The sequence below is a fragment of the Talpa occidentalis genome, unplaced genomic scaffold, assembly GCF_014898055.3.
Source record: "Talpa occidentalis isolate TD23 unplaced genomic scaffold, MPIMG_talOcc4v2.1 talOcc4.3, whole genome shotgun sequence".
In the NCBI taxonomy this organism is placed as follows: domain Eukaryota; kingdom Metazoa; phylum Chordata; class Mammalia; order Eulipotyphla; family Talpidae; genus Talpa; species Talpa occidentalis.
In genome coordinates, this window is record NW_023603184.1 from 69,589,342 (window position 1) to 69,616,956 (window position 27,615).

The window sequence follows — 27,615 nt, forward strand, 5'->3', positions numbered from 1 at the left end:
TCTGATGTATATAAGTCACCACCATGCTACAGCTTTGTGGACAGATGGTATTGGTTGTCTTTAAGTATTAGTAAACTTGGTATATGTGTAGTTGTATTTAATTGTTTTTTTGCACTTCCCCAACTACTGAAGAGGTTGGGTAGCTTTCCATTGTTTATTGCCCATCTGGATTCCTCTTTTATGATGTGCCTGTTTATCTCTTCGGTCCATTTTGAAAAATGTGTTGTCTGTCTTCTTAATGAATTTTATCCAAATGGATACTTGATTGTCCCAAGTAACTTTTATTGAAGAATGGTATCCTGCAACTTAGCAGGATTGATGTTAAAATTTCAGTTTAATAAGCAGACTGAGAGTGTGGGTAGCTTGAAATCAACCATGGTGTATTTACAACCATGGACATCAGCAAATGCTACAAATCAGAGCAGTTCCCTCCCCCACACCCCCCTCAGTAACTCAACTACTACAACCACTGGAAAAGACCATCTCTTCTGCACTGCTCTATGTGCCTTCTCTCATAAGTCTTTACCATATACATGTGGATTTGTTTCTATAATCTCTAGTTTGTTTCATTCTTTTCTTTGTTTATTCACTTGTTAAAGTTATACTGCTTTACCAATACTAGATTTATAATAAATCTTGACATCTAGTAGAACAAGTCTTTCAATCTCCTAAGAATATCTTGTTCATTCTTGCCTCTTGACATTTCTTTGTAAATTTTAGAATCAGCTTGTCTGTTTTTTAACACAAAAAATCTATTAAAATTTTAATCATGAGGGTCTTAATTGAATGGATCTGTACATCAACTTTGGGAATAAACGTGTATTTAATCTACTTTGAATTCATTTTGGAAAATTCTTGTTACTGTGACAGCAATAGCATACATTTTCTAAGTTTATTTGTGATTCACCTTTGACTACATTGTATCTTGTGTGGCAGAACATTTTCATGAAATAAAATGTATCAATCTTGTCCTTCCAAGCCTCTAGGATTAATGTCATAAGACAAAAGATCCAATTTAACTAAAAAATTAATGCACCTGGAATTTAAAAATAATATAATATTATAAAACATGGAGCTAGGTGTTCAAGTATTTTGTTTTTTAAGGTGGCTAGCCTATTATCCCAATAACAGTTATTAACCCTCTATCACCCTCTACCTATTTGAAATGCCATCCTTATCAGAAGCAAATTTCCTATAAATATTTGGGTTTATTCTTGGACTTTCTCTTTTGTTTCATTATCTATTTGTTTATTGTATCACTGTTCCATAGAAATACCATGTGAGCCACAAATACAAGCCATAGAAATTTTAAAATATTCCAAAAATCATATTAAAAAAAGGAAAAGGTGAAATTATTGTTACTGTATTTTATTTAACCCATTATAGTCAAATATCATCATTTCACCATGAAATCAACATAAAATAAGAAAAATATAAAAACTGAGATAATTTACATTGTTTCATACAAAGTCTTTGAAATGTGGTATTTTATACCAACAACACATCTTCATTTGGACTAATCGTATTTCAAATGTTTACTTGCCACATATGGCTAGTGGCTACCATTTCAGATAGCATGACATTTTTGTTAAAGCAGATCTAGAGTAGCCTTTGCTCTATAAGAGTTTGGAACTGCTACTAAAGCCTGGCTTACTAATTGGTTCGGTGAGGACTCTTCACTCCTTGTTAGAACTTCAGTCTCTCCTCAGTCTGACTATGGGTTATAGTACGGGTTATAGTCCCCTGCCATTCTTCTGTCCTCAGTAATTATACTTTGCCCAGTTTTTACAGTCTCACCTCCACGTGTCCACTTAGCATTTAGTCAACCACCAAAGAGAACTTCTGTACAGATTTCTGGAACTTTCTCTGTGAAGCTTCCTCCTTTCCAGTAGTCTGCATACTCTGTCACCTCACCTCAGCAAGATGACAGTGCTCTGCTTGGCTTTGCCTCCCTGCACCATGGTCTGGGGAGGTAGCTTCAGGCAGCATATCTGGGTGATCCCAGGGAGCATCTCACTAGTTTATCTTCTCTGTGGGATGACAGGTGTGCTGCAGGTGAGCTTGGAGGTGCTGGTCGGACTGGTACTAGTTATTTTCAGCAGTCAGAAGCAGAAGTCCTACTACAAGTTTTGGGGTTTATTAGATCTACTATTTAGTTATTTTGTAATTATGCCGATTTCTTATTGTTTTTCTTAATTTTATTTCTTATAAACTTCACTTATTTTTATTCTTTCTAGTTTATTAGAATAAATATTTAGAGCTATGAATTTTTCTTTGAGGACTCTTAGTTATTTCTCACAGGTTCTGGTATAAATTATTTTTGTGGTTGCTATTTTCTAGATAGTTGGCTCTTTTGCTTTTTTTGGTTTACTCTTTGGCCAAGAATTATTCCAGAGATTTAAAAATTTCTGAGATGGTAGAGACTTATGTTTCAGTTTTCTGGCTCAGTTATTGCCTTTTAGTTATACTACATTATAAGTAAAGTTATTGATACTCTTTATAATTTTTGAATATTTACTGAAGTTTGTAGCTTAATGTGTAATCACCGATTTCACTATTACAAGCAAGGTATTACTTTTCAGGATCTAAATTGCTGATTACTTTAAATGAATATATTTTTTTAAGATTTATTTATGCATACAAGAGCTGGGGTACAGGCCAGAGGTGTGGGGGTGAGAGAATTCACTAGAGACAGAAAGGGGAACAGAATAGACAGATCGACGGAAGTACACTGCTGAGAGGATCAGGTGAGGCAGGAGAGGTCTGCTACACCTTGTGGGTTGCTCCCTGGCTGGCCTGGCTGGGGATTGAACTTGTGCTGCAGAGGTTGCAGATAGCTTCACAGTGCTGTGCTTAACCCCTTGCACCACTGGAGAGGCCCTAAAAATAAATGTTAACAATTTGAGCATGAGAAATAAATTAAAATTTACAAAAATACGATCTATATATTGGATGTATGTGTGAGAGTGTGTATGCTTTATTTTTAAACTTTGGGTACAATATAAGATTTTATTTTAAAAATAAAATATAGAATTTTATCCTATGAATTCTGTAAATGAGATTTAGTGCTAGTGAAAAGTGTGAAAGTTACTAGCTAAGATGACCTCAGAAGTCACCTACCCCGTATAAGCATCTGTATAAATTTCTGTATGCCCTAGAGTGACCCCTGAGTAGAACTGATATCAAACTTAAAGTATTCTTTTCTTTTACTTTTTCACTTCTTTTTTCTTTTTCCCCTCTATACAATATGCCAATAAAAGAAATCTGGGTTACACAGATCCAGGCCAGGTGTGACAACAGTCTGTTATCAAAAAGTAAGAGAACATTAAACAGATTTTAATTAGTCTTAAGAAAAGCAAAGGTGAAAATGAAAATTTAATTCTGAACCTTTGTTTAAAATGCATTTTTCTATCTCTACGGTAGGGAGTGAATTTTAATTAGCTTGATTCTCACTCTTGGTCATGCATTTGTAATCTTTGTTCACACTTTGAGACAGAAAAATTTGATGAAAGAAATCAGACAATAATGGAAATCTTGTCTGAGCAGAACAAATTGGAACTATCAAATATATTGCAGGATGACTGGTATGCTGCCGCTGAGAAGAAAAAACATAAAAGGGCTGGTGACTCCAAAAAAAAAGCCCCTCTCTCCAAAATGTGATGGGTCAGCCTCACACAGTCTTGTTCTGCAAGGAGAGAAAGAATCCCAGAGTAATAACCGCTTTAGTAACAGGCAGACCTGCTTGAGTTGAACCTTGCCTCTAACCCTTTTTGGGAGACCTCTTTATTCCTCTGATCCTCAATTTCCTCCTCTGTAAAATGGGGTAATAATATCAACTGTGTAGCCTTGTGGGAATGACAAATGAATTATGTGAAAGTGCCCAACATTTAACAGGAGCTCAGAAAACTCCTAAGAGGAGAATATCAGAGGAGGATCTGTGACTGGACCGAAGAATTCCAGCTTATTTCCTCTTGAGGAAAACAGAGGGTAGAAGCCAGACTAGTGGGGCTGAGGGGCGGGGTTGTCCTCACCTTTTCCTCAGTCTTCTGGGACTTCAAACAATCAGGAGCTTTTGCATAGGAGTCCATTCTGGAGCCTAATCTGTAGTTCTGAAAGCCTGGAGACACCAGGGCTACCCTGTAGGGCAGCGAAAAAACTCTTGAGGTCTTTCAGGTAAGCACAGTACACCAATAAGGAAATGAGTTAGCAGTTTCCCTGCCAGTAAGTATGTCAAAATCACAAAAGGGGTGTGTATGTATGTGTGTGTGTGGTGTATGAAGATACTGTATAAGTATCTTTTCATTTTCACCTTTGCTTTTCTTAAGACTAATTAAAATCTGTTTAATGTTCTCTCACTTTTTTTTAAAGATTTATTTATGCATACAAGAGCTGGGGTACAGGCCAGAGATGCAGGTGTGTGTGTGTGTGTGTGTGTGTGTGTGTGTGTGTGTGTGTGTGTGTGTTTGAGAGAGAGAGAGAGAGAGAGGATCCACCAAAGACAGAGTGGGGAACAGAACAGCAGATGGACTGAAATACTGAAATGCACTGTTGAGGGGAGCAGCAGGTGAGACAGAAAGGGTCTGCTGAGCTATGTGGGTTGCTCCCTGGCCAGCTAGGGATTGAACTCCTGCTGCAGAGGCTGCGGATTGCTTCATAGTGCAGTGCTTAACCCCTTGCGCCACCAGGGAGGCCCTTCTCTCACTTTTTGATAACAGACTGGTATCACTATATAAAGATACTATATACTTTTCCATAGGTTGCTATGGAAAAGTGTCAGAGAGGGCCAAGACAGTTTTTGGCCTTGTACTTATAATTTAACAGAGAAAATAACTAGAGCCACATGCAGGGCTAATTAAAAAGATCCTTGGGTCATCCAGTTTTTTTATTTTCCTGGACAGTGTCAAAATCAAATATTCTCTGAGATCTTCAAGACCACGTATCCAGGGTTCAGTTTAGAAAATAAAGTTCACATTTTCCTAGTGCATCCTTCAGGCCTTGCTTCCTGAGCACATGTTGGGCTCCCACAATTACCACCTTCTGGGAGTGTGGCCTTAGAGTACTTGGCAATGTCTGGAAACATTTTGGTGGTGCCAGTGCAGATGGCGGTATCCATAGGTGTTAAATATCCTACAATTCATAGAACTACCTCACCCTTCCCCCCACCATTCCCTCTGATTTTGGAATTAGCTGAAAAATGGGCCCCCTGCATGGTTTTCCCTCTCTGAAGGGAGGGGTAAATGTCCTAATACTTAATGTCATTTTCACATCCCTGTGAGGATGACCTGGCAGTTTTTTCCTGCAGTACTTGGAGTCCTGGTCTCGGCTCCCTCCCTCCCTCCAGGGGATTCTCTTCCCACCTGGGGCTACCTGGCTGTTCCTAGCATCCACATCCATTTACATATCCCCATTAAAGAGTTCTCCTTGGTAGCTGGAGAGGGCAGGAGCACTGGTGTGAAACTGAAAGCTGGGACACGCTGTGATTTTGCAGGAAGGGGAGAAAAGATGGGGCCCAGAAAACCAGGAGGATATGGGGGAAGCTTTTATGGGGACCTTATTAGCCCCTAGCCGTGACTTCCTGAAGCAGCAGCTCCAGACCTCACACAGTCCAAACATTCACTGCGAACACCCCCAGGGCCCCTAAGCAGGGCCCCATGGAATCAAGCACTTACTGGCAACTTCCGGGCAGTTCACCCAGCTGGCTGGTGACAGGGGTGGGCGCCCTTGTCCAGCTGCTCCCAAACTAGTGGTGGCCTAATCTTTGAAAGCACCCCAGGGTGATTGGGGGTGTGGGGGCAGTCAGAGTGGGCAGCGCATCTTTCCCAATCTCAGAGCAGGATTCCAAGTCCCAGGAGTGCACTCCAGCTTCCTCTGGGCTGTGCCCCGGTGGGTAGGTGAGTCTGGGCAGAGACCTCCTGGCTCTGGCTCTGCAGCTGCAGGGAAGGTGGAGCCACTGGTCAAAACTCAGCCAAGATCCAATTTCCTGGGCAGTGTCTGAGCTGAGTCAAAATCCGCCTGCCTTGGGCTGGGTATGCAGCAGTGCAACTGAGCACTCTGCTGTGGTTAATGATTAATTACTGATCACCCCGCCTCCACTAGTTCCTGAGAGGGTGCTCCTGGTGGGTGGGCCCTGCAGGGAGTGCCTGGCAGCCCGGAGGCTTGCTGAGGGCTAAGACAGTTCTCACCCAGCGCAGAGACTGGTCAGCGTGCCTGGGCCGAGGGTTTCACAGGGGAAGATAAGAACCTCTTTCCTCCTTTAGCCCTCTTCCTGAATCACTCAGACACTCACACACCAAAACTCCACCCAGGCGCCTCTGGGGCCTCTGCTATTTGGGCTACTCCAGGAAGTTTCCATGAAAGCACCTGAAAGAGGAATTTACTTTTTCCAGGTGAGCTCCAGAGAGAGAAAAGCCTGCGCGCACTCCGGTGAGTTGCAGTCACAAACTTTGGATTCTGCAGGAAGGAGGTAGGGAAAGTTGAGAAGGTCTTTTGGACCTGGTGGCGTGGCTCCCTTCCTCATGGCTTCACAAGGCAGCCCGGGCTATGACTGCTCCCATATCATCGATCACAGCCACGTCCCCCAGTTCGAGGTGAAAACATGGATCAAAATCACCCTCATCCTTGTGTACCTGCTCATCTTCGTGGTAGGTATCCTGGGGAACAGTGTCACCATTCGGGTCACCCAGGTGCTGCAGAAGAAAGGCTACTTGCAGAAGGAGGTGACAGATCACATCATAAGCCTAGCTTGCTCGGATATCTTGGTCTTCCTCGTTGGCATGCCCATGGAGTTCTATAGCATCATCTGGAACCCCCTGACAACCCCGAGCTATACCATGTCCTGTAAGCTTCACACTTTCCTCTTTGAAGCCTGCAGCTATGCCACGCTGCTGCATGTGCTGACACTCAGCTTCGAGCGCTATGTGGCCATCTGCCACCCTTTCAAATACAAGGCCATATCGGGGCCCGGCAAGGTGAAGCTGCTGATTGGCTTCGTCTGGGTCACATCTGTCCTGGTGGCACTGCCTTTGCTTTTTGCCATGGGCGTAGAGTACCCCCTCTTGAGAGTGCCTACTCAACACCGGTACACCTGCAATCACTCCCGCACCCGACACCATGAGGAACCGGAAAAATCCAACATGTCCATCTGTACCAACCTCTCCGACCGCTGGACCGTGTTTCAGTCCAGCATCTTCAGTGCCTTTGTCATCTATCTCGTGGTCCTGGTCTGCGTGGCCTTCATGTGTTGGAACATGATGCAGGTGCTCAGGAAGAGCAAGCAGGGAACAGTGACCGGGATGGGGCTGCAGCAGCAGCTGAGGAAGGCGGAGAGCACCGAGAGCAGGACCGCCCGGAGGCAGACCATCCTCTTCCTGAGTGAGTGCTGGGTGGGGGGCTGCCTTCGGGCAGCCCCTGCCCCACCTTGCACCTGACTGGGGTTCTCTTAACTAGGGTCTTGTCTTGCAAGTGTAAACTTAAGTTTGTTGAGGCTGAAGAGGCTTTGATTGATCTCAGTCTCTGGATGTTTCTCCTGTGCTTGGGGATTTGTGTTATGATGAAATGAGCACTGGAGGAGGCGTCAGAATGCCAGGGTGTATTCCAGAGCCAACACCTCTGTGAGTTCTGGATTCCCACAAATTATCTTGGGTAAAAGAGAAATAATGATACTGAGAAATCGACGGTCAAATTGGGTCAAATTAGGTCAAAAGAGGTGAAAGTTTTTTGAGAAGGCCCAAGTTCTGCGGAGAGAAAAAAGGCTGATTCTTATTTTATCCTCTCTTTATCTTAGAGGCCCTTCCTCAGGCAATTAGATTTTGTTGGTATTTTTCTGCTCCTTTGGAGAAGCAAGGCTGTCAGGAACACAGGGTCTCTGGGCTGCTATTTTACACACACCTCTCCTGGCAGTGTCTCCAATGCAGCCTTAAGAAGTTGGAGCTTTCAGACCAGCATCCCCAGGTAGTGCTAGAGTTTCCTCTGTGTAGGTCAGTTTCCCACCTGAGCGGAGAAATGTGGCAGGGCCAGCAGCCTGCTGATCTGATTGGAAAAATCTGGTTTCACAAACTACTGGGACCTGATTGATCATTCAAAATATCCAGTTCTCAGGCAGAGAAAGGTGTTTGCTTTCCAACTCCTGTTGTAATGCAGGTATTTCCATCAGGTCCTTCTGTGTATCAAAAGGGAAATGAGGACCCCAAACCTTTGGAAGAGGGAGCTAGTGGCTGCCCCTGGGGAGATGGGACTTTAAGGGAGACACATCAAATATATGTGAGGAAAGGGTTTGAAAAGTATTGGTTAGAAGAAAGAAAAAAGCTGCTGTTAAGAGTGTGTGAGTTAACAATTTTGTGAGTTTAACAAATATTTCCCAATCTTCCTCCCCTTTCCTGTTTGGGTCAGGAGAGGAAATACATCATGGTGCTATTTGTTCTGGTGTGGGAAACACGAATAACAGGTTCCAGGTCCTGGCGTTAGATAGGAGAGAAGATTGGAAGACACTCAAGGAGAGGTGGGGAAAACCAAGTCTTGTCCCGGCTTTCTGGGGTGTTCCTACAGCTGACTTGGATTTGCTAGGTGCAAAAATGAGAGGAAAGATTTTGCAATTTGGGGATGTCTGCTTTGCCTCAGACGCTTTGTGAGGTGATTTATATTTCCATTTTTGGCAAAGAGGAGTTTGAAGCTTAGAGAAGTCCTAGTTCAAATGCACAAAGTACACTTCCCAGATTCCAACCGAGAAATGAGTAGTTGCCCATAACTTTCACAGACTTGCGGTGAAGGCAAAATAAAACAAACAAGGACTTTGACAGGGGAACGTCTACCTAGATTTCTGCGTCCTGAGGTCAGCCTTTCTGGGAGTTGAAGTGAGAGTATACCAGGTAGTGTCTGGGGCCTTAGGAAGGACACCCAACCCATCTCAATTCCCCATGCCCCCATTGCTATGTGGAATATTCCAGGAGTTCCAGGAAGGAACAGACATTGCCTTTGCTGGACCATTGGTTTATAGGTTAATTCTCCCTTAAGCATATCTTAAATTCAGCAATTTATACTTTAGAGTGAATTTCTTTCTTCTTCTTTTTTTTTTTGTACAAGTCACCGATCTTAGTGGCTAAGAATTAGGGAGTAGACAAAGATTATGAAGTATCTTCAACTACCTCCCACTCTGATTTAGAAATTAAGGCTGCGTCTTTTGACCAAAGAAAAGTAGTTGATTTCTCTTTGTTCTCTACTTATTCCTCCCCATCTTTCTTCTGATTAAATGTCCCTTCTCTTCCCAATGGATATTGTTTCAAGTCAAAGTCATTTTGAAGCATGAAATCTGAATGCCACAGATTTTATTTAGAGATGGATAGGAACTTGGAGATTGTCCCATCCAATTAGTGATCACCTGGTATGCGTTTGTTCTTGTGGCTGTTTTCACTGTTTCTTTCTTGTTTTCTCCCTCTTTCTTACAACTAGTATTAATCACCCACTGTGTTCCCTGCCTAAAGAGTGTTAGATGAGGGCCTCCCTAGTGGCGCAGGCAGTTGAGCACAACGCTGTGAAGCTGTCCGCAGCCTCTGCCACATGGGTTCAACTCCCGGAGGGCCAGGGAGATACCCACATGGCTTGGCAGACCTCTCCTCTCTCGCCCGTTGCTCCCCTCAGCAGTGTTTTCAGTCTGTCCGCCTGCTCTGTTTCTGGTGAATTCTCTCACCCTCCTGTGCCTCTGACTGCACCCCAGTTCTTGTATAAATAAATAAATCTTTTAAAAAAGAGTGTTAGATGACACTGATTTGCTCAATGTGTGATGTCTTGGGGAATTTGTTTGTGCTTAGCCCATTTCCTCTCCAGTATGTTTTTAAAGCAGTTCTTGCAAATGCCTCCCTCTCCCAATGAATTTCCAAGACTATTTAAAAAGAGGAGCCTCACTAATTAACTCATGTTAGGAAATAAATTAATGGAGTGAAGAGGAAGAAATCATGGCCAGCATCCATCAGATAATGCAATGCAGTTTACTTTGTAGGTTTCATGAAACTCATGCTTTGGGGCATTTTTAACCCAGGACAAGTGAATATGTAAATTGTTTACAAAGTGCTGAATTTAATATAGTAACTTAGCTATCTTTTTAGTATTTCAGTTAACAGATGTAGTAAATTAAAACAAACATTTGGTCATTTCAAACATATTTTGCATTTAACATGAAGTATAAATGATGACATAGCACAGGATGTCTATAGCTCCTGAGGCAATGGAAAAAACAAAGCATTTCCCCCCCTTGTTAAAAATGCTAACTTTGCATAACAGAAACATAATTTATAAATCTACCCAAGATGAGGGAGCTTATGTAGAAAATATTAATTTTCCATTCTGCAGCTTTTGCTAATATGCCTCAACCTAGCCAGTGCTGGGCTGGTGAATAATGAAAGCATGTTGGGAACTTTGGGAGAGACAGAGGTGCTGCAACTATTTTCAAGTAATTTGTAGGAGAAAACAATAATGTCAAAGTGTACATTCCTGGCAACATGAATGTCTCCTTTTGCTTCCTGTTAACTCAGTGAGAAATCAGTACAAGACTTACTTCCTTCAGCAAGTTTGTGACTAATTTGGCCAGGTAATACTGTTTTGGTCTGGATTTCAGCCTCTTGCAGAGAACAGGCATGAGTGCATTTGACTCTATTCCTTAAAAGTTAAGAAACTATGAAATGATCCTTTGTTTCCAGAGGTCTTCTTTAGATGTTCCATATTATCTCTCTGAATTCTCACTTGGAGTCATTCTCATTGCATATGGCATCCCAGTCATGAACACCTATGTTTGTGATTATTCCACATGTGACCTGCTGTCAAATGTCACCTCAAAATGGAATAGCAAGGGTATTTTTAAAAAAGTGCAGTTTTAATTTGTAGCTTTCAAGAGCATAAAAAGACTGGGACTATGTTTCATCTACCTCTTAGTGATCTGTAAAGTAGTAATTGGCTTTCAACGATAATTGAAAAAAAAAAAAAGCCTCACAGATAATTCTGAAATCACAATATTAAAGAGACTGTATAGAATATTCAGGACGGCTTAATAATTACACTATTGAATTCCAATCTTCTGTCTTGAGTTAGATGGAAAGGAAGAGAGTTGCACATGGTGGTAGAAATTGTAGATGAACTTGGATTTCTTAAGGGAGACCTAGCTTGCATGGACATCATCTATCACATGTATTTAGATGGAAAAAAAGACAGAATTTTTGCTGCATGCACTACTTCAAAAAAGAAGGTTGAAGTATATTTCGATACTTGTGGATTGAGTCCTGGAGAAGCAGAAAGGAGATCAGAATTACGTCTTTTGGGTTTTAGAACCCAGATTTAGTGGTCTAAGTCCTATCATGTGTGTGAGAGAGAAACAGAAAGTTGAGATGTTGACAATGTTCTTTAGCTGAAGAAAATGAGTACCTGGAAAGAATTCAAAGTTAGTTCCTTAAAATGGAACTCAAAATTTCATGTGAAATGAGGTTTGATTAGGACTTCATCGTGAAAATTAGGAAGAGATCTGTGTTATATTTTATGAACTTAGGTCATTATTATAGCTGTATGTTAATTCTTATAATAACTCTTCAGAGTGAAAAAAATGTGGCTTTTCTGAGGGCATAATTTTTCTGATAAAGCTGTATGATAGCCTCTGTGTTTGATTTTCTGAGCAAGATTGGGCTTTTCCCCACAGGTTTCTCTTAATTCTTTGCTGTTTAAATCACCCTTAGTGTAGCACCTATGGTGGCTTCATCCTTGTCAGTTTTCTTTCTTTCAGGATTAACTGGTTTAATTACTACAAACTGTCATTTGTCAGTGGTTTGGCATTTGATTCATGTTTCTCTAGCTCCCCTTTAGAGATTTCTTGAAATTCTGTGAGCCATATCCCCCAAATATAATTAATTTTAAAATCACCCCCTATACCCTAGTGTATATCAACTGATTACATGAAAATGGGTATCTGAAAATGCTTTTGAAGTATGAAAAGAACTTTTTTTAATAGTTATTTTCTTCACTAGCTTAAAAACTGGTCTTGCCATTAATTTCTTAGCAAAGACCTATCTGTGAAGTAGTGGGATATGACAACCTGGTTTTCCAGGGAAATGCCATTAAAATTAAATTAGTGAATTTTTAGTGTAAGATATTATTTTGACTCAAATATTTGGGTATTTTAGGGAGAATTTTGCTTCAAGCATTCAGACTATTGCCTCTATTTTCTTTTTTTTTTTTTCTTTAAATGGAGAAAATTTTTTTGTGAGTTTTTTTAAAAGATTTATTTATTTATGCACAGAAAAGCTGGGGTACAGGCTAGAGGTGTGGGAGGTGAGAGGATTCACCAGAGACAGAGTGGGGTACAGAACAGGTGGAATGACTGAAATACACTGCTGAGGGGAGCAGCGGGCGAGTCAGGAGAGGTCTGCTGTGCCATGTGGGTATCTATATGGCCGGGGATCGAACTCGTGCTGCAGTGGCTATAGACAGTTTCATAGGTTGTGTCTTGACACCTTGCATCACCAGGGAGGGGGCCTGTGAGATTTTTTTTTAATTATGCATATAAGGACATGATGTGTAGGCCAGATGTACCTACAGATGTGCTGGGGTGAGAGGATTCACCAGAGAAAGAGTGGGGAGCAGAATAGGCAGATCTACTGAAATACACTGCTGAGGGGAGCAGTGGATGAGACAGGAGACTGGCTCCCTGGCTGGGGATGGAACTCAGATAGCAGTGGCTGGTGCTAGCTTGATAGCACCGAGACTTAACTCTTGAGCCACGAGGGAGGCCCCTATTGCCTCTATTTTCTTTCTCCCTTTATTGGTATAGATATGGCTGAAATTAATGGTATTTCATGTTTATTTTTCTATTTGTGATTTCAGTCATAAATTGCAACTATCCTGTGATCAGCATGGCAGACCAATATAATGCTCCTTTATTTTTATAATCAGTCTGTCTCAAAGATTTCATTTATCTGTTGGGGAGATACATAGTTTTCATGGAAGGGAATTTGGAGTCCCAGTCCTCATTCATTAGCAACCCTGTTCGTCTGTCTTAGTCAAGTGCCTCATGGGGGCTGCCATAGTGTAATAAGGCAGCCGAGGCCTCAGCTGAGCAAACCATTAAGCTTATTAATGCTAAAACCGCTCAGAATAAAAGTCATTTTTGTAGAGACAGAACAGAGGAAGAATTTTAGATTGGGTGTCAAAGAGCCTGGTTCTGCTCCAGTAGATAAGATCCCCTGATCTACCACTTGGGTGACAGTGTCTTTCCTCGCCTCCTGTTCCTTCTGCCCACCTTGCCTGCTGATGTGCAACCCGGGGACAACCCTACTGAATCTCAAGTCTACTTCCTGGCTATTTACTGAGCACTGGAGAGAAGACTGGTCATAAGTTCTAGGTAGATGGTGTTCAGCCTCACTTGGCCTGACTCTAGTGGGCACCTTCCTTTGCAAGCGCCTTCCAAATATTCAAGCTCCTAGAGTGCATTTTTTGCTTTGCTTCTGGCTAGCCTGCTCTCTAGGGGAGGGAACTTGACTTAATGTGTCATCCCTGGAAAAATGTTTGCATCTACTCTTGCCCTTGGCCTGAGTATTCTTCAAGCCACAGGCCCTGGGATCTCATTGATATTCCCATGCACAACCCCATTAAAATCAAGGCTATCAATGGCTTCCAAAGGCTCATATGTCAAGGATCAAAATGCTTAAATAAGGCCCCTCATGGTTGGCTGCCTCTCTAGTTTTACCAAGTGTAGTTCTCCCTTTTTGTTAGTATGCTTGAACTCCCTGAACAAAATATCACAGACCGAGTGCCTTAAACAGCAGATATTTATTTTCTCATAGTTCTGGAAGCTAGAAAATGAAATCAAGGTGCTGAAATATGAAATCAGGGTTGGCTTCTGCTGGTAAGACTTCTTCTTTGGTGTGCAAATAACGCCTTGCTTGCTGAGTCCTCACAAAGACTTTCCTCTGTGTATGTGGAAAGAGAGATCTCTGTTACCTTTTCTTCTTGTAAAGATATTACTTCCATTGGATTAAGACCCCATCTTTGTGATCTCACTTAACCTTAATTACCTCCCTAAGGATCCTGTCTCCAGATACAGCCACATTATCAAATAGGGCTTCAACATAGGAATTTTGGGCAACACAATTCAGTGGAGAACACCCTATAATTGCTCTGCCCCATGGGTAGCCCTTCAGTTCCTGCAACAGACTGCCAGGCTGTCTTCAACCACTTGGTCTTCACACATACTTTCTCTGCTTGAAATGCTTTTTTTTCTTATTTCATGCTCTACCTGCCCTCTACCATCCCTTTAACAACTTTAGATTTCCCTCAGGAAGGAAGATCCCTGACTTAATTAAACCTCCTTTGAAATACTCTCAATTATAATTTTATATTAAATAGTGTTATCATTTGATTGATATATGTCCTCTAATTCCCTGAGGGCTGGAGCTGTCACCAGTTTGGCTCACCATTCTACCTCCATGCTAGCATAGAATCGGGCACACATCAGATGTTTAATGAGTGGGTTGACTGGATAAATGACTCAATAGATAAATCACTTTGGAAATGAGAAACAATGTTCTTAGTCATACATTCCTATAGAATAATTCCCCACAATTTTTCTGTTTAATGTAAACCCAAAGATTCTCTGTTTGAAAGGGATCTTGTTTCTCCCAGGCCTTAGAAAAGTAAAGCCATGATGGAGGACACTTAAAATTTTGCTCTCCTTAGCAAAGGCACTGTTTATCTTATCTAGTTCCTGATAGCAACTTTCTACCTGTGAGAAGTAACCATGAAATGAAAGTGATTAGGGTGGTGGTTAACCTCCATTTCACAAGATGTTAATGCAGTGAAGAAACTCTAAAAATTATTTCTTAGCAGAAATCATTGTTAATGGGGAGAGGGTTACTCAGGTAATGGAAAGAGAATGCAGTAGAAACAATATTTTGAAAATATTCAGTCTCTATGCTTTTATTTCCCCCTTAAATTGAATTCACTTGCAGCCGTCTCCCAGGAACTGCCTGGTAAAGGGTGTTGTTGATCAGTTTTGACTCCAGCTTCTGGACTTAGAAATCCAGAAGCTGCATTTCTTAGTCTCTTTAGGCTGTTGTCTTGAAAGCTAGGCCTAGTGGGGAGTTCCAAATTTAATTGGGGGACAACGTGTGCCCCAATATGAGCAATATCTAAGATAACTAATCCTTCACAGGAAGATCAGGGTAGGGAGAAGAGGGAATTGAAATTGTAGAAGAATGATCAGATCATTGCACAGCAGAGACACATTGGAGCCACTCATTGTACACCAGCTCAACTCCCTGAAGCTACCTCCTATCCAGAACTGAAAAGGACGGTTCAAGTTCATAGCTTTCCCTTGAATGTATCATGAGCCCAGCCTGATGAACTAGACTGGGCACCATGAAGCCAGTTCAGATGAGAACATGGTCAAGGGGGTTGAAATTTCTTCTTGAAAACCACTGAAGGGTTTTAAAGAATCAAGCGACACAATTAAATTTGTGATGTTGCCCCGGGAGTGACAGATTTGCTGCAATGCAAATGAGTCAAAATACTGGACTGGCCTTGTTCCCAGAATGAGAGACCTTCCTCACTGGAACACAATCCTGGTAGAGCAGCTGATGCCAGTTCATTCTTCCCGCATTAGTCAAATCTCTGGCTCTTTGTGTTTCCAAATCTTGTTACTGTGGCAGCCTCCATGACCAGAGAGTGACTGTGCTTCCCTCAGCTCCCATGTGTTCCCAGAACTGAGCTCCCACGTGTTCCCAGCACTGAGCTCCCACTGGCCCAGTGCTGTGTAGGCTCTGGATAGGAGGTAGCTTCAGGGAGTTGAGCTGGTGCACAATGAGTGGCTCCATTGTGTCTCTGCTGTGCAATGATCTGATCATTCTTCTACAATTTCAATTCCCTCTTCTCCCTACCCTGATCTTCCCTGTGAAGGATTAGTCATCTTAGATATTGCTCATATTGGGGCACACTTTGTCCCCCAATTAAATTTGGAGCTCCCCGAGCACTTATCTTTATTCAGCCTTCCCTGCCAGGCTGGAGCATGGAGGCTGCATGTTATACTTAGTAGGTTCGTGGATTGAATCCCTTTGACAGAATCTGCTGCCCGCAGAAGGAGACATTATCATCCTCAGAAGCTCCCTTGATGCTATCTGCCATTCCTCTCCTTCCCCATGCTAGGCTCCCCAAATTCCTTAATATGGTGTACATATACCTGCTCCCACTTATCAACATCACCAACAAATGTGAATCTAGGTGTTGCCGTGAAAGAATTTTATAGAAGTAATTAAAGTCCCAAGCCAGTTGACCTTAAAATAAAGGGATTTTCTGTGTGGACTCAGTGAATCACATGGCCTGTTAGGTTTGGGTCTGGTGGTTAGAAATAGGGGAAGCCAGAGAGTCAAAGAATTAAGAGGTTTGATGTGGGCAGAATTTCCCTTGCTGATTTTGAAGATAGTGGGGGCCATGGCAGCGAGTGCTGTAACTGAGAACCAGCCATGAAAGGACACCTGAATGAAGTGAGAGGTGGCTATCCCCCTGGAACCTCCAGAAGAGAGCTCATCAGACCAGCTCATTGAGGCCCTGAGCAGAGAGCTCAGCCATGCCATGCCTAGAATTCTGACCTGCAGAACTGCCAACCAGTAACCATGTTTTTCAGTCACTGAATTTCTATTAATTTGTTATGTAGCAAGAGAAAACTAATACATTCCTTGAATTAAGATAAGGGGGCAGCAAGGTAAACACATGTCCTGTCTTAATTATGTCTTCTAAGACAGCCCAGTCTCTCTAAACTTCTCTTTATAAAGTCTCTCCTTCCCAGAATTACACCCATGGCCCAGCCATTCACTGATTACCCCCATTTTTTGATCTCAGTGACTGGGAAGTTTTCCAAGTTTCAGGGCACCGTGGAGTTTTTACTGGACTTTTAGGGTCTTCTGTGGGTAATTAAAAATTTGTGAGGTTGAGTCTCACTAGCTGGATTTTTGGAATCCTGGGCTCCTGGTTATCAAAGAGGAAGACTGAAATGGGCTGACCTCTTATTATCCACTTGGTGGCTCTTTTTCCTGGTAGTCTGGCACTTAGTAGGTGCTGAATAAATGCTTGGTGATCACTGAATGTCTGGGCAGCCTTGCTGCTTCCTGGAGCCTTCCTCCACGGAGGAGAGAGTGTCTCCACCCTTTGTCATTGGGCTCCAAGTTGAAAAAGGGGTAGGGAGAAGCCAATCTCAGTGTTGAAAGCATTTCTGGAAAAAAAAAAAAAAGAGGTGTCTCAGGCTAACTTTACCATTTTTTAAAGTTTGGGTTTCTGCCAACTTAGAAACTTGACAACATTTCCTGTTTGCACTTACTGTGTGTAAGAACCATTCTGGCAACCAGAGGCTTTTTAGACATCTCTTAGTGCTGCTTTACACATCTTGAGGGTGGCTGGGTAGTTGGAGATCATGGTGTTACCAGGATCTGACAGGCGGGATCAGGAGATAAAGCTGTGGCATCAAATTGCTGTCGTACTTATTAAATGTCAGGCTGGCTATGCAATCAAAGGCATGCAGAAATGGGAGTCAAGCCCCATTGGAAGTGGTGAGGTTCAATGGAATTGTAGAGAAAAACCATCCTCTTTCTCAAATGAAGGGGAAGAAATTCAGCTTACCTTAGAAATAAAGCACTACTAACAGGGTGTTCAGGCAGAGTTGAAGTTATTTGTTCTCAGGTTTTATGTATGATTATTCTTCAGAAGACATGATATATCAGCAGAAACAAACCTTTCTTGGAGATTTATGGCTCTACATTCTAGAGGTGCAGTTCTGAGGGATTAAATATAATGTTGAAATGACAGCTGCAATTTTGTATATTTAAAAGACAGCTGATGGGTTGCCACTGTTTTTCAAGTTCATGTTTGCCTTGACAGGGAAGCAAATGGGAGGCCTTGGTGATTGAAGTTTGCTTTCTTGAGAATGAAGGAATCCTATGTAGAAGTAGGTAGTTCTCAATTTTGGGCTTAGGAGTTTCCTCACTATTGCATCTCTTAAAGGCATGATTCCTCCAGGAAGACTTCCTGGACTGAATTTACTTTGCTCTAATTACTCCAGTAGGTCTTCATTTTGGTGCTCATTCATCAAGTGTTTGTAAAAGCCTAAAAAACATACATGATATCACTTGAACTACAAATCAAGATGCTGTATTCCTCTCCACCCCCACCCCCGCCCCTGTCAAGGAGCTTAATACTTTTCTAGTTGGGGCATTAAGGTATAGAGGTAGAACCTTTTCAGAAGAAGCCTAAAAGTACCCTTGAAGTGTATTTGTGGGGGGTGGGGGAATTGCACATCCATAGTGGCTGTGCAGCAAACTGGTTTTGGTTGCCAGAATTTTTTTTAACAGAGTGGTTAATTGTACTTTACCTACTCCAGAGATGTTGTCTACAGATTTGATGTCCACATTGTGGTCCATCCATAAGAAGTATCCCTGGGTAATTTTAAGATGTGTATTGGGCCATACCCCACACATACTGAATTAGAACCTGTTTTGTAAGTGTATCCCTGTGATTCCTATGTAAATTACAAGTGTGATAAGCATTCTTTAACAACACTTGAGGGGATTCTTTAATGCCAAATGAATAGAAAAGGGAAAATTGAGAATGATTTAAATTCACCATATATAACAAGAACTATGAATAACTTGCTTGGTGGGTGTAACCACTAGGTGTAACCAAAGGTGGGAATTTGTTCTATAAGACTTGCCTAACGGTACTTCTTTTTATTTTTTAAAGAGAAACAAATCTGGCCTCCATTTGAAATGCTGGGAAAAGTCAGTCTCAGTAAAGTTTGGGGGAGACTTCCCCATCTTGTCTGAAAACACGAAGGGGCTTATGAAGTACCAAGCTTAGGCCTGTGTCTCATTGGAAGAAGTAGTTGTTTAAATTGCTTCCTTTTGCTCCTTCTGCCTGTATACTTCATCTCTGTCCTCTTATAGCATCACCATCACGGTGGTTTAGTTATTCTTAATTTTCAGAACTGTCTAAGGTCATCAGCCATTGAGATTTGAGCTGGGATTTGGCTCCAAAATCCATATTCATTCCCTCAGTAGAGAGATGAGCTCTCAGAAGAGGATGTGCTCCAGCTGGGGGACTTGTTATGGGTGGTGACAGATGGGGAGGAAAGGAAAAATGCATCAAATATATGTATGTTTTTTTGCTTCTAGGCTACCTGGCAGCTTCCAAGTACCCTTCTTATGTTTAGAGAATTTCCCTCTCCTTGAGTCCTGCTTCCCCAAGGGAATGACCAGAAATCTGTTTTCCCAGCATCCCTTACAGTTAAGGTGTGAACCTGGACTATATGCATGAGATTCTCATTTGGAGGAAAGATGGGAAAATGTGGAAGCTACATGGATTCTCCTTGGGGACAGGGACAGGGGGTTGACTTGCTTAAATGGCTTTTAGAGAGAGCAGAGACAGGAGAAATAAGAGCAGTGTCCTAGCCCTGGTCTTGGCAGTAACTCTGTGGAGTCTCTGGGGCACAGTCTGGCAGAATAATCTGATGGGGTCCGTGGCTACGTGCCTGGATCGCTGGACCTCCCATGGACTATGTGAAAAAGCCAATAGTGTTATTTCCAGTTTAAACTGAAATGGACTTTGCTGTTTGCACTGAGAATTCTGTATGTCCAGTTAACAGGTAAGTTGGAGTTGGGGGCTCCAGAGAGGAGCAGGAGAAGGGGAACGGGTACCATGAGGCCTTGTGGCAAGAGGTGTGACAGGATGGAGTGCAAGAAGGCTAGTGGGGCTACTCTGTGTAGGCAGGGACACAGCACTGAGAGCCTGGGTGTGGACGTGGTACTGGTGCACGGGGTTCTGATGATGGTGAATGGACAGGTCTGGCCATGGAAGATCGCGAGGGAGGTAGTTGTCAACTGTGCTACATATTAGAATAACCTATGGAGTGTTAAACAATCCCCCACGCCATTTACTTCCAGGTCTTTGGGCATGAGTGTTCTTTCTTTCTTTTTTTTTTTAAGTATGCACAAGTTCATACTTCTCTTTTCTTTCTTTTTTTTTTTTTTAAGTTTTATTTATTTATACAAGAACTGGGGTATAGTCAGAGGTGCGGGAGGGTGAGAGGATTCACCATAGATGGAGTAGGGAACAGAACAGGCAGACAGACCAAAGACACTGCCGAGGGGAGCAGTGGGCAAGACGGGAGAGGTCTGCTGCACCATGTGGGTTTCTCCCTGGCCGGTGAGAATCAAACCCAAGCTGCAGAGGCTGCAGACAGCTTCACAGTGCAGCGCTCAGCCCACTGCGCCCCTGGGGAGGCCCATGCATGAGTATTATTTCAACTCTGTCAGTGATTCTAGTTTGGGACTGGGAGAGTAGGGCAGGCTGGGCCTGGCCTTGGAGACCTTGAATTTGGTGATTGTGCCAAGTTTCTTTAACTGCAGGTCACAAACCCTGATCCCGACTTACTAAGAAGAAAACAGGAATTCACAGGCAGTATAAGGAAAAATTCACTAAATCAGAGGAGAGACTAAGAAACCAGATTGTTCAGGGATTGAGCAGAAAGCAATTGTGGACAGCCTGTTTGGGCTCCACCAGTCAGGAGATACAGTTTCAAGTGTTTTCCCCTCTTTATTATCACCCCATTCACAGTCAGATTTCCATGGTGAGACTGGTTGCGTTTGTATATCCTCTCCCTGGGGAGGCTGAGAGTAGTGCAGCTTCATGGGCAGTGCCAGAAAGACTTCGTGAAGAGAGGTGTGGTCCCCAAGGAGATCGGGTGCTGTGCCTCGGAAAACCTGTGACACAGCCAGGAGCAGAAACAGATGCCCCTGCAGGTGTCCTGTGGATGAGCGTTGTCACTGTTGAATGTCTTTGCTCCATGTAGACTCCCCCCACTCTCCTTGTGTGGTTATCTCTCTCTGTCACCTAATCGCTTTGCTGAGCCTGGGTGATGTTACACAGCATTCTTTGTGTCTGAGCCAGTCATGAAGCCAGGGGAGGAGAGACAGGAGCAGGGCTTCTTCTGAAATGCAGCTGTCAGGAGGCTGGTTAGTGCTAAATCCACTGGGCGTATTTCCTGTCTCAGAACCTGACTCACTCGGTGAGGTCATTGACCAGGTATTGGATTGTGACATTCTGTGACTGTAAACTCACTTTTTATTTGAACCTTGTATGGGAGGACAAAGGTTTCTTGCCGTGCCTGCTTCTTTGGGCATTTCTACTTATGTCCTGATATGATATTGACCTTAAGTCAATATGTTCAAAACTATTTACCACAGAGAATAGGGAATAAATGAAGTACATTCATTGCCATTCAGGCCACACAAACCTCTGGAAATTGAAAAGTTATTTAAGAAATAAAAATGGTAATTTGTGAAAGTTTCTGTTTAGAAAATGTTTTCATTTCATGTTAAAATGCTGATTCATCTTTGATTTTTATATCAGTTAGATTCTGTCACTGGTGTGGTTACTGCTTTCTCTCACTGCAAGATGAGAAAGAAGGAGGCTTCTCTCCAAATACTTCCTCTTAGTCCCTTTTCTTGGTGGTGATTCCTGAATGGGAGTTTCAGACACACCACTGGAGCCTTCCCTGAGGAACCTGATGCAAGCTGCTGGCTGCATCACTTCAGTCTCCTCTGTCAGTATCTTCAAATGTCTCCTTGCTCTGCTGTCACATCCTCTCCTCTTTGTGTGTCAAGTCTTTCTTTGCCTCCTCTATAAGAATGCATCTGAAGCCATGTAGGGTCCACTCTGTTAACTCAGGATAAGATTGCTCTCTCAAGAGCCTTAGCTTAATCACATCCTTAAAGATCTTTTCTCTGTATTAGGTAACATTTACTGTTTCTATAGAATGGACCTGATATTTGGGCAGGGCATTTTTCAATCTATTACAGGTGGCAAAAGGATGCTGGAAAGTATAAATTTCATGTGATACATGAACACAGATGATTCTCTGACCTACAGAGAAATGTGTGGCAAAAGCATAAATGTATTTGTTCCAATCTCCTTTCCGTCTTTTAGCAGAGTGTAACACTTTGGGCAAATTTCTCAGCAGTTAACTTACCAGTTTTATCACCTCCACATTGGACATACTCCATCCTTATAGGCTGATTTCCACTTTGATGGTAAGTATATGGAGGTTCATACTACAGTAGTTGGCACCAAGTAGTTCCTAAGTAAACTTTAGTTTCCTATATTACAGAAAATACTCTGGTTGAGGACTAGAGAAATTCGTGTTAGTCCTTTCTAGGTCTCTGACATATCTTGAGGCCATGTCAACTTTCTCATGAAAGCATGAAGGGCTAAACTGAAGAATTTGTCTCAAATATCTTCTGTACAAAAGGTGGATCTGGTCTCTCGTCTTTAGCACTCCATGAAGTAGAATGTCTGTGAAGTCTACTTATTGTAACGATGTGTGGACATTTGCATTTCATTCCATCCTATTTCACTGCCTGATGTAATAGAAAAATGTTTTACGTTCCTTTTCCCGGAGCAAAAGTGGTAGCCTGGGACAGGGGATTTTTAATGTATTTGAGGAGACTCTGGCATGCTCTCAGTTAACCCCAGCAGTGTGTTCACCTCTGATGGAGAGGTTTAGACTTAGAAGTTCCCTGAGGTCCTTATACTTCTGATATTGTTTGCCTTTGACCTTTATTCTGTGTGAAGGTACTGGAAGAGCAAGAGAAGCTCCAGGCCTCTGCAGCCCATTCTGGGCAGTAGCTTCTGATAAATGAACATGTTGATGTTTTTGTCATGTACCTGTAAGGCTGGGGCATTATTGGCTGTGGCAATCAATATATCAAAATGAATTTTTGGAAGAGTGTCATCAAGTCATGCTTTATTTCCAAAATCACAAAAAAAAAAAAAAAACCAAAAAAAAAAACTTGCCCTGGGGAAGGGAAAGATGACTTTCATTGTGAAATAAACCAAGTGGATGGCTTAGACATTACTTATGTCACCAGTCGATCTGATATGTAGGTGCTGTGGTAACCATTTGTTCCCAGAATCCACATTCCCCAGGCCATTAAAACTTGCAGCACTGAAATCATGTTCTTCCCATTTTGCCCATTTTAATAATAATGATAATGAGAATGTTAAAATGACATTCTGAATTTATATTGCGCTTTTCTGCGAGGCGCTCTAAGCACTTTTCAGACAGTATCTCATCAATCCTCATCACAAAACAGTGAAGTGTTGGTAGCAGGTAATATTTGTAATTATATTAAAATTAGTAAATTGTCCTATAGGCTGGGACAAATTGCAGTGTTATGGGATAGTGTTGCTTGATAGGCAGAGAAGAGGTGGGGGCTGGGTTTTAGTTTAAAAACTTGCTACTTTGTTCATCTCCCTCTGCCTTGGTTTCCACCTGTCAAGTGGATATCTTTAGTGTATCCCCTCATCTTGCAGTGGGGTTATATAGATGATTATGGGGACTAATCATATTAGCTAACTTTTGGGGTTTTTTTGAGTACTTGCTATATGCCATTTCACAAGAACCCCACAGGTGGGTATAGCTGCCACTTTTCAGATAGGCACATTGAAATACAGAATGGGGGCCTCCCTGATGGCACAAGGGGTTAAGTCTCAGCATTAGCAAGCAATGGGCAGCCACTGATGAGTTCAGTCCCCAGCCTGGGAGCTAACCCTCATGGCACAGCAGACCTCTCCTGTCTTTCCTGCTGCTCCCCTCAGCAGTGTATTTCAGTCAGTCCTCCTGTTCTGCTCCCCACTCTATCTCTGGTGAATCCTCTCACCCCGCATAAGTCTGGCCTGTACCCCAGCTCTTATATGCATAAATAAATAAATCTTAAGAAAAAAAAGTACAGAATGTTTGAGAAATTTGCAATGAATGGTAGAGGTAGATTTGACTCAAGGCAAACAGGCTCCAGAACTTGTGGTACTACCACTTCCTTAGAGTTGCTGGAACTTTTAGATATTGCAACATAGTACACACATGCACACACATGTACTGATGCACACACAGGCAAACAAAAGTTTTATAATACAGTATCCACCCATCCTTATCTTAGAATGTGAAATATATTTTGGTATTCTATTAATTTCATTTCTTCATGAGCCATAAAGTGTTAGGAGGCGGTCAGTAGCTGTTGTCATAAGCAGTAGTGCATAGACTGAGAATCTGATGTACCAGGGAGGTTAGGATCAGGTATGCTGCAGCAGTCAGTGGAAACTTCCTGGAGGAGGAAGCATTTGAGCTTAATCTGAATGGGACTCTTTTTTTTTTTTAAAGATTTATTTATTTTTGTACAAGAATTGGGGTACAGGCCAGAGATGCAGGGGGTGAGAATATTCACCAGAGACAGAGCAGAGAACGGAACAGGCAGACGGACCAAAGTACACTGCTGAAGGGAGCAGCGGGAGAGACAGGAGAGGTCTGTTCCCCCATGTGGGTTTCTCCCTGCCCAGCTGGGAATCGAACTTGTGCTGCAATGGCTGAGGATTGCTTCATAGGTTGCGTCTTAACCCCTGCGCCACCAGGGAGGCCCTGAATGGGACTCTTTAATTCTTGGCCAGAAGGATCATGGCTGTACTCAAGGGGTGGAGACACATACATGTGCAAGGTCCAAACATTCTAATGATTCATGCTCATGTATAATCCTAGGAGGATCCTGAGTTGCTCTCAGGAGGCTTGCATGCCCTATGGGCCTGAATTCACTGGCAGACACACAACCAGAGGTCTGAGGTCAGGAAGGTACACACAGGCTTAGGAAGCCTATAATAATAATACTTTTTACATTGTGAAAGAATTATAGAAAAAAAAGAATTTGTGGCTATGACTGTTTGGCTCCATAAAGCTTAAATACTTCCTATCTGGTCCTTTAAAGAAAAATGTTTGCCAACCAGTGCCTTCTACCCTATTTGCATGGTCATTTCTCTGTGCTAATGACCTTCTTTAGTTCTGAATCACCCTTTACTCATTCTCCCTGTCACCTCCTAAGGGCACATGGTGCCTAAATATGGGAGACAGGGCAGAAATATACATGCGATTGTTCATTTCCTTATTACACAGCTGCCAGGAATTCCCCAGATTTCCTCACATAGCACATTAATATGTAGCACTGAGCCTGTATATGCTTTGTTCTTTTGACATGTGGCATATCAGTGATTAGTGCCAAATGCCAAAATGCTGGGCTACAGCCACAATGCCTCTTATAATAACATTCATAAGAATATCCCCCTGTGATGCAGATTCCATTTGCCCAACATAAATAACCTTGAGGCCAAATTGCAAACATGATTTCTCTTCATGCTCTACCTGGCCATTTTGAAATAAGCCTATAATGTGAAATTTAATCTAAATAAGTAGTTGAACTCAGAAAATCACAATGTAGTCAAGGCCATCTTTTATTTTAAAAATCAGAAGAATACAAAAGGTGAGTGGCTGCCCCCCACCTTTTTTTAAGTAACTGTCTTGATGACAAGCTAATATGCAGCTCAAAATAAAGGTATCGTTGGTAGAAATAGCCTTTCAGACATCACCGAGGCAATATGCCAAGAGGCTCTTGGCAAATGGCTGTGGAGGAGGACAGATTAACAGCTCTGTTGAAAATATAGAGCTGTCCTGTGCGGGTGGCTCAGACATGGCTCTCCTTCACAATGGGGGGACTTTTGTCAGAGGAAAATTAGATGCCTTTGGATAGGTTTGCGATTGTCCTTATCTTTTCCGTATAGCAAAATACCACCGCTTAGAAAGAGAACAGAAAGTTGAAGAAATATCCTGATTGAATGCCTTCTAGAAGAAGGATATTTGGGGGAGAAACACTTTCATTTGCTTCAGATGATTGTTTGGGGGCTCATTCTGGAAGTGGTTCCATTCTGATAGAGGCTGAGATGGTTCTGAAGAGAGAAGTGATGTTTTTGAATCCTGAGGAGCGAACTCAGTGATCATCCATTTCCTGAGTCCCGAAGCACAGCTCACAACACACAGCCTGTGAGCAAGACGGGACCAGGAGAGGTTTTGTTTGCTTGGTCTCATGTTAGTTAGTTTGTTTTTTTAAACAATGAAATTACCAGAAGATATTCTTTGCTGTCTCCAGCTTACCTCAAGCATCACATTTGCTATGGAGCTGCACCTTTCACACATTTGTCCACAAGAGAAATGGAGTTCAAGGTGCAAGATTTGTGGTCTGTACCAAAACATGCAACTGCTTACACATTTCTCGTCCCAGTTCCTGTGACTACAGACACCACCACAAAGGTCTGTGGATGGCAGGCCCCCGAAGCTCGGCCTAAGAAACAGCTGAGGCTCCCACTGAGCAGATGGCAGCTCAAGGACCCCAGTCTTTTCTCAAGGACTGAGTCCTTCGTTTTTTTTTTTTTTTTTTTTTTGCTGCTGCGCCACCACTGGAAGAAATGTCAGGGCAGTTCTCTGGCAATGGCTAATTGTAGAAAATCAGGAAAACCCCTGACACCTGCCTCATAATAGCACATGCTCGGGTTCTTGGCTAGACTGGGGCATGATGGTGCTGTGTAGAGGGCAGGGACTCATCAGCTGGGCCCTTGGGTTCCATTTTCTTTTTGTCCCTTCTGATGGGTGTGAACTGAGAGGCGTGGGCATCTTCATAGGTGTAGAGACCGGACTGGCCACAGTGCAGGTTTTCTGATCCCATGCAGACCGGGTAAAGGAGGAGTCAGAGTCCTCAGTAGTTTTGCAGGTTTTTTATTTGGGGTTCACCAGGCATATGGCAGGCAGGGGTGCTGGCTGGGGGGGCTGGGAGGCTGAAAGCCTCCAGCTTTCAGCCTCCCAGCCCCCAGCAAGTCTTCACTCTATCTGGGCTCTCTGGCGTTCGTTCTGCTGCTTCTCGGCTTCTCTTTTGGCTGCTGCTGCTGCTGCTACTGCTGCTGGCGTCCCCGTGACGCCGCCCTTAAAAGCACAGTCTTAGCTCAGCTGAATCCCATCTACCTATGCCCACACCCTATTCCAGGTGTCCGCCATCAGGCATGCATTCAGGACAAGGATCCATCATCTATCCTGATGGCGGAAGGGCAGAAAAGCCTGACATTTTCTTTACCCTACAATAGGGGAGGAGCAGGGTGAGTAGGGTGATAGAGTGATAGAAGAAAGGAGAACATGGGCTGGAGATGCCCTTGAACTTTAATTTGAGTTCCAGGTGCGGGCAAGTAAATGCAAACATAGCTCTTGGATTAATGAGTTGCTGGATGGGAGAAAGAGACTTTCCAGTTAACAAAGCTGACCAGCCACTCTGAAGTCAGTGTCAGTGGGAAGGAAGGAATTTATGGTGAGCCCAGCCAAAATACTTTAGAGCATGTTTTGGTTTGAATCTTCTTCAGTTACTGGGATTTAAAGAAAATTAACAGTAGGGTTGTCTTTAAAAAAATGTACTCTGGGTCTCCCCGGTGGCGCAACAGTTGAGCGCTAGGTTGCGAAGCTGCCCACAGCCTCTGCAGCGCCGGTTCGATCCCCGGCAAGGGTCCCACATGGCGTGCAGACCTCTCCTGCAGCCCTCTGCTCCCCTCAGCAGTGTGTTTTGTCAGTCTGCCTGCTCTGCTCCCCGCTCTGGCTCTGGTGAATTCTCTCACCCTCCCGCGCTTCTGACTGTACACAGTGCTTGTATAAATAAATAATAAAAATAAAAAATCTTTAAAAAAAATTTAAAA

At 42.8% G+C, this 27,615-nt stretch overlaps 1 protein-coding gene across 1 annotated transcript in view; it reads left to right on the top strand.

The window, feature by feature from the left end:
* Positions 1-6,146: 6,146 nt before the first annotated feature.
* Positions 6,147-27,615, top strand: part of GPR39 (G protein-coupled receptor 39) — a 189,696-nt gene continuing 168,227 nt past the window's right edge. Inside the window, exon 1 of the mRNA XM_037522086.2 lies at positions 6,147-7,371. Within this exon, the coding sequence (XP_037377983.2) occupies positions 6,516-7,371 (856 nt within the window). The 5' untranslated portion in view covers positions 6,147-6,515. The remainder of the gene's footprint in view (positions 7,372-27,615) is intronic.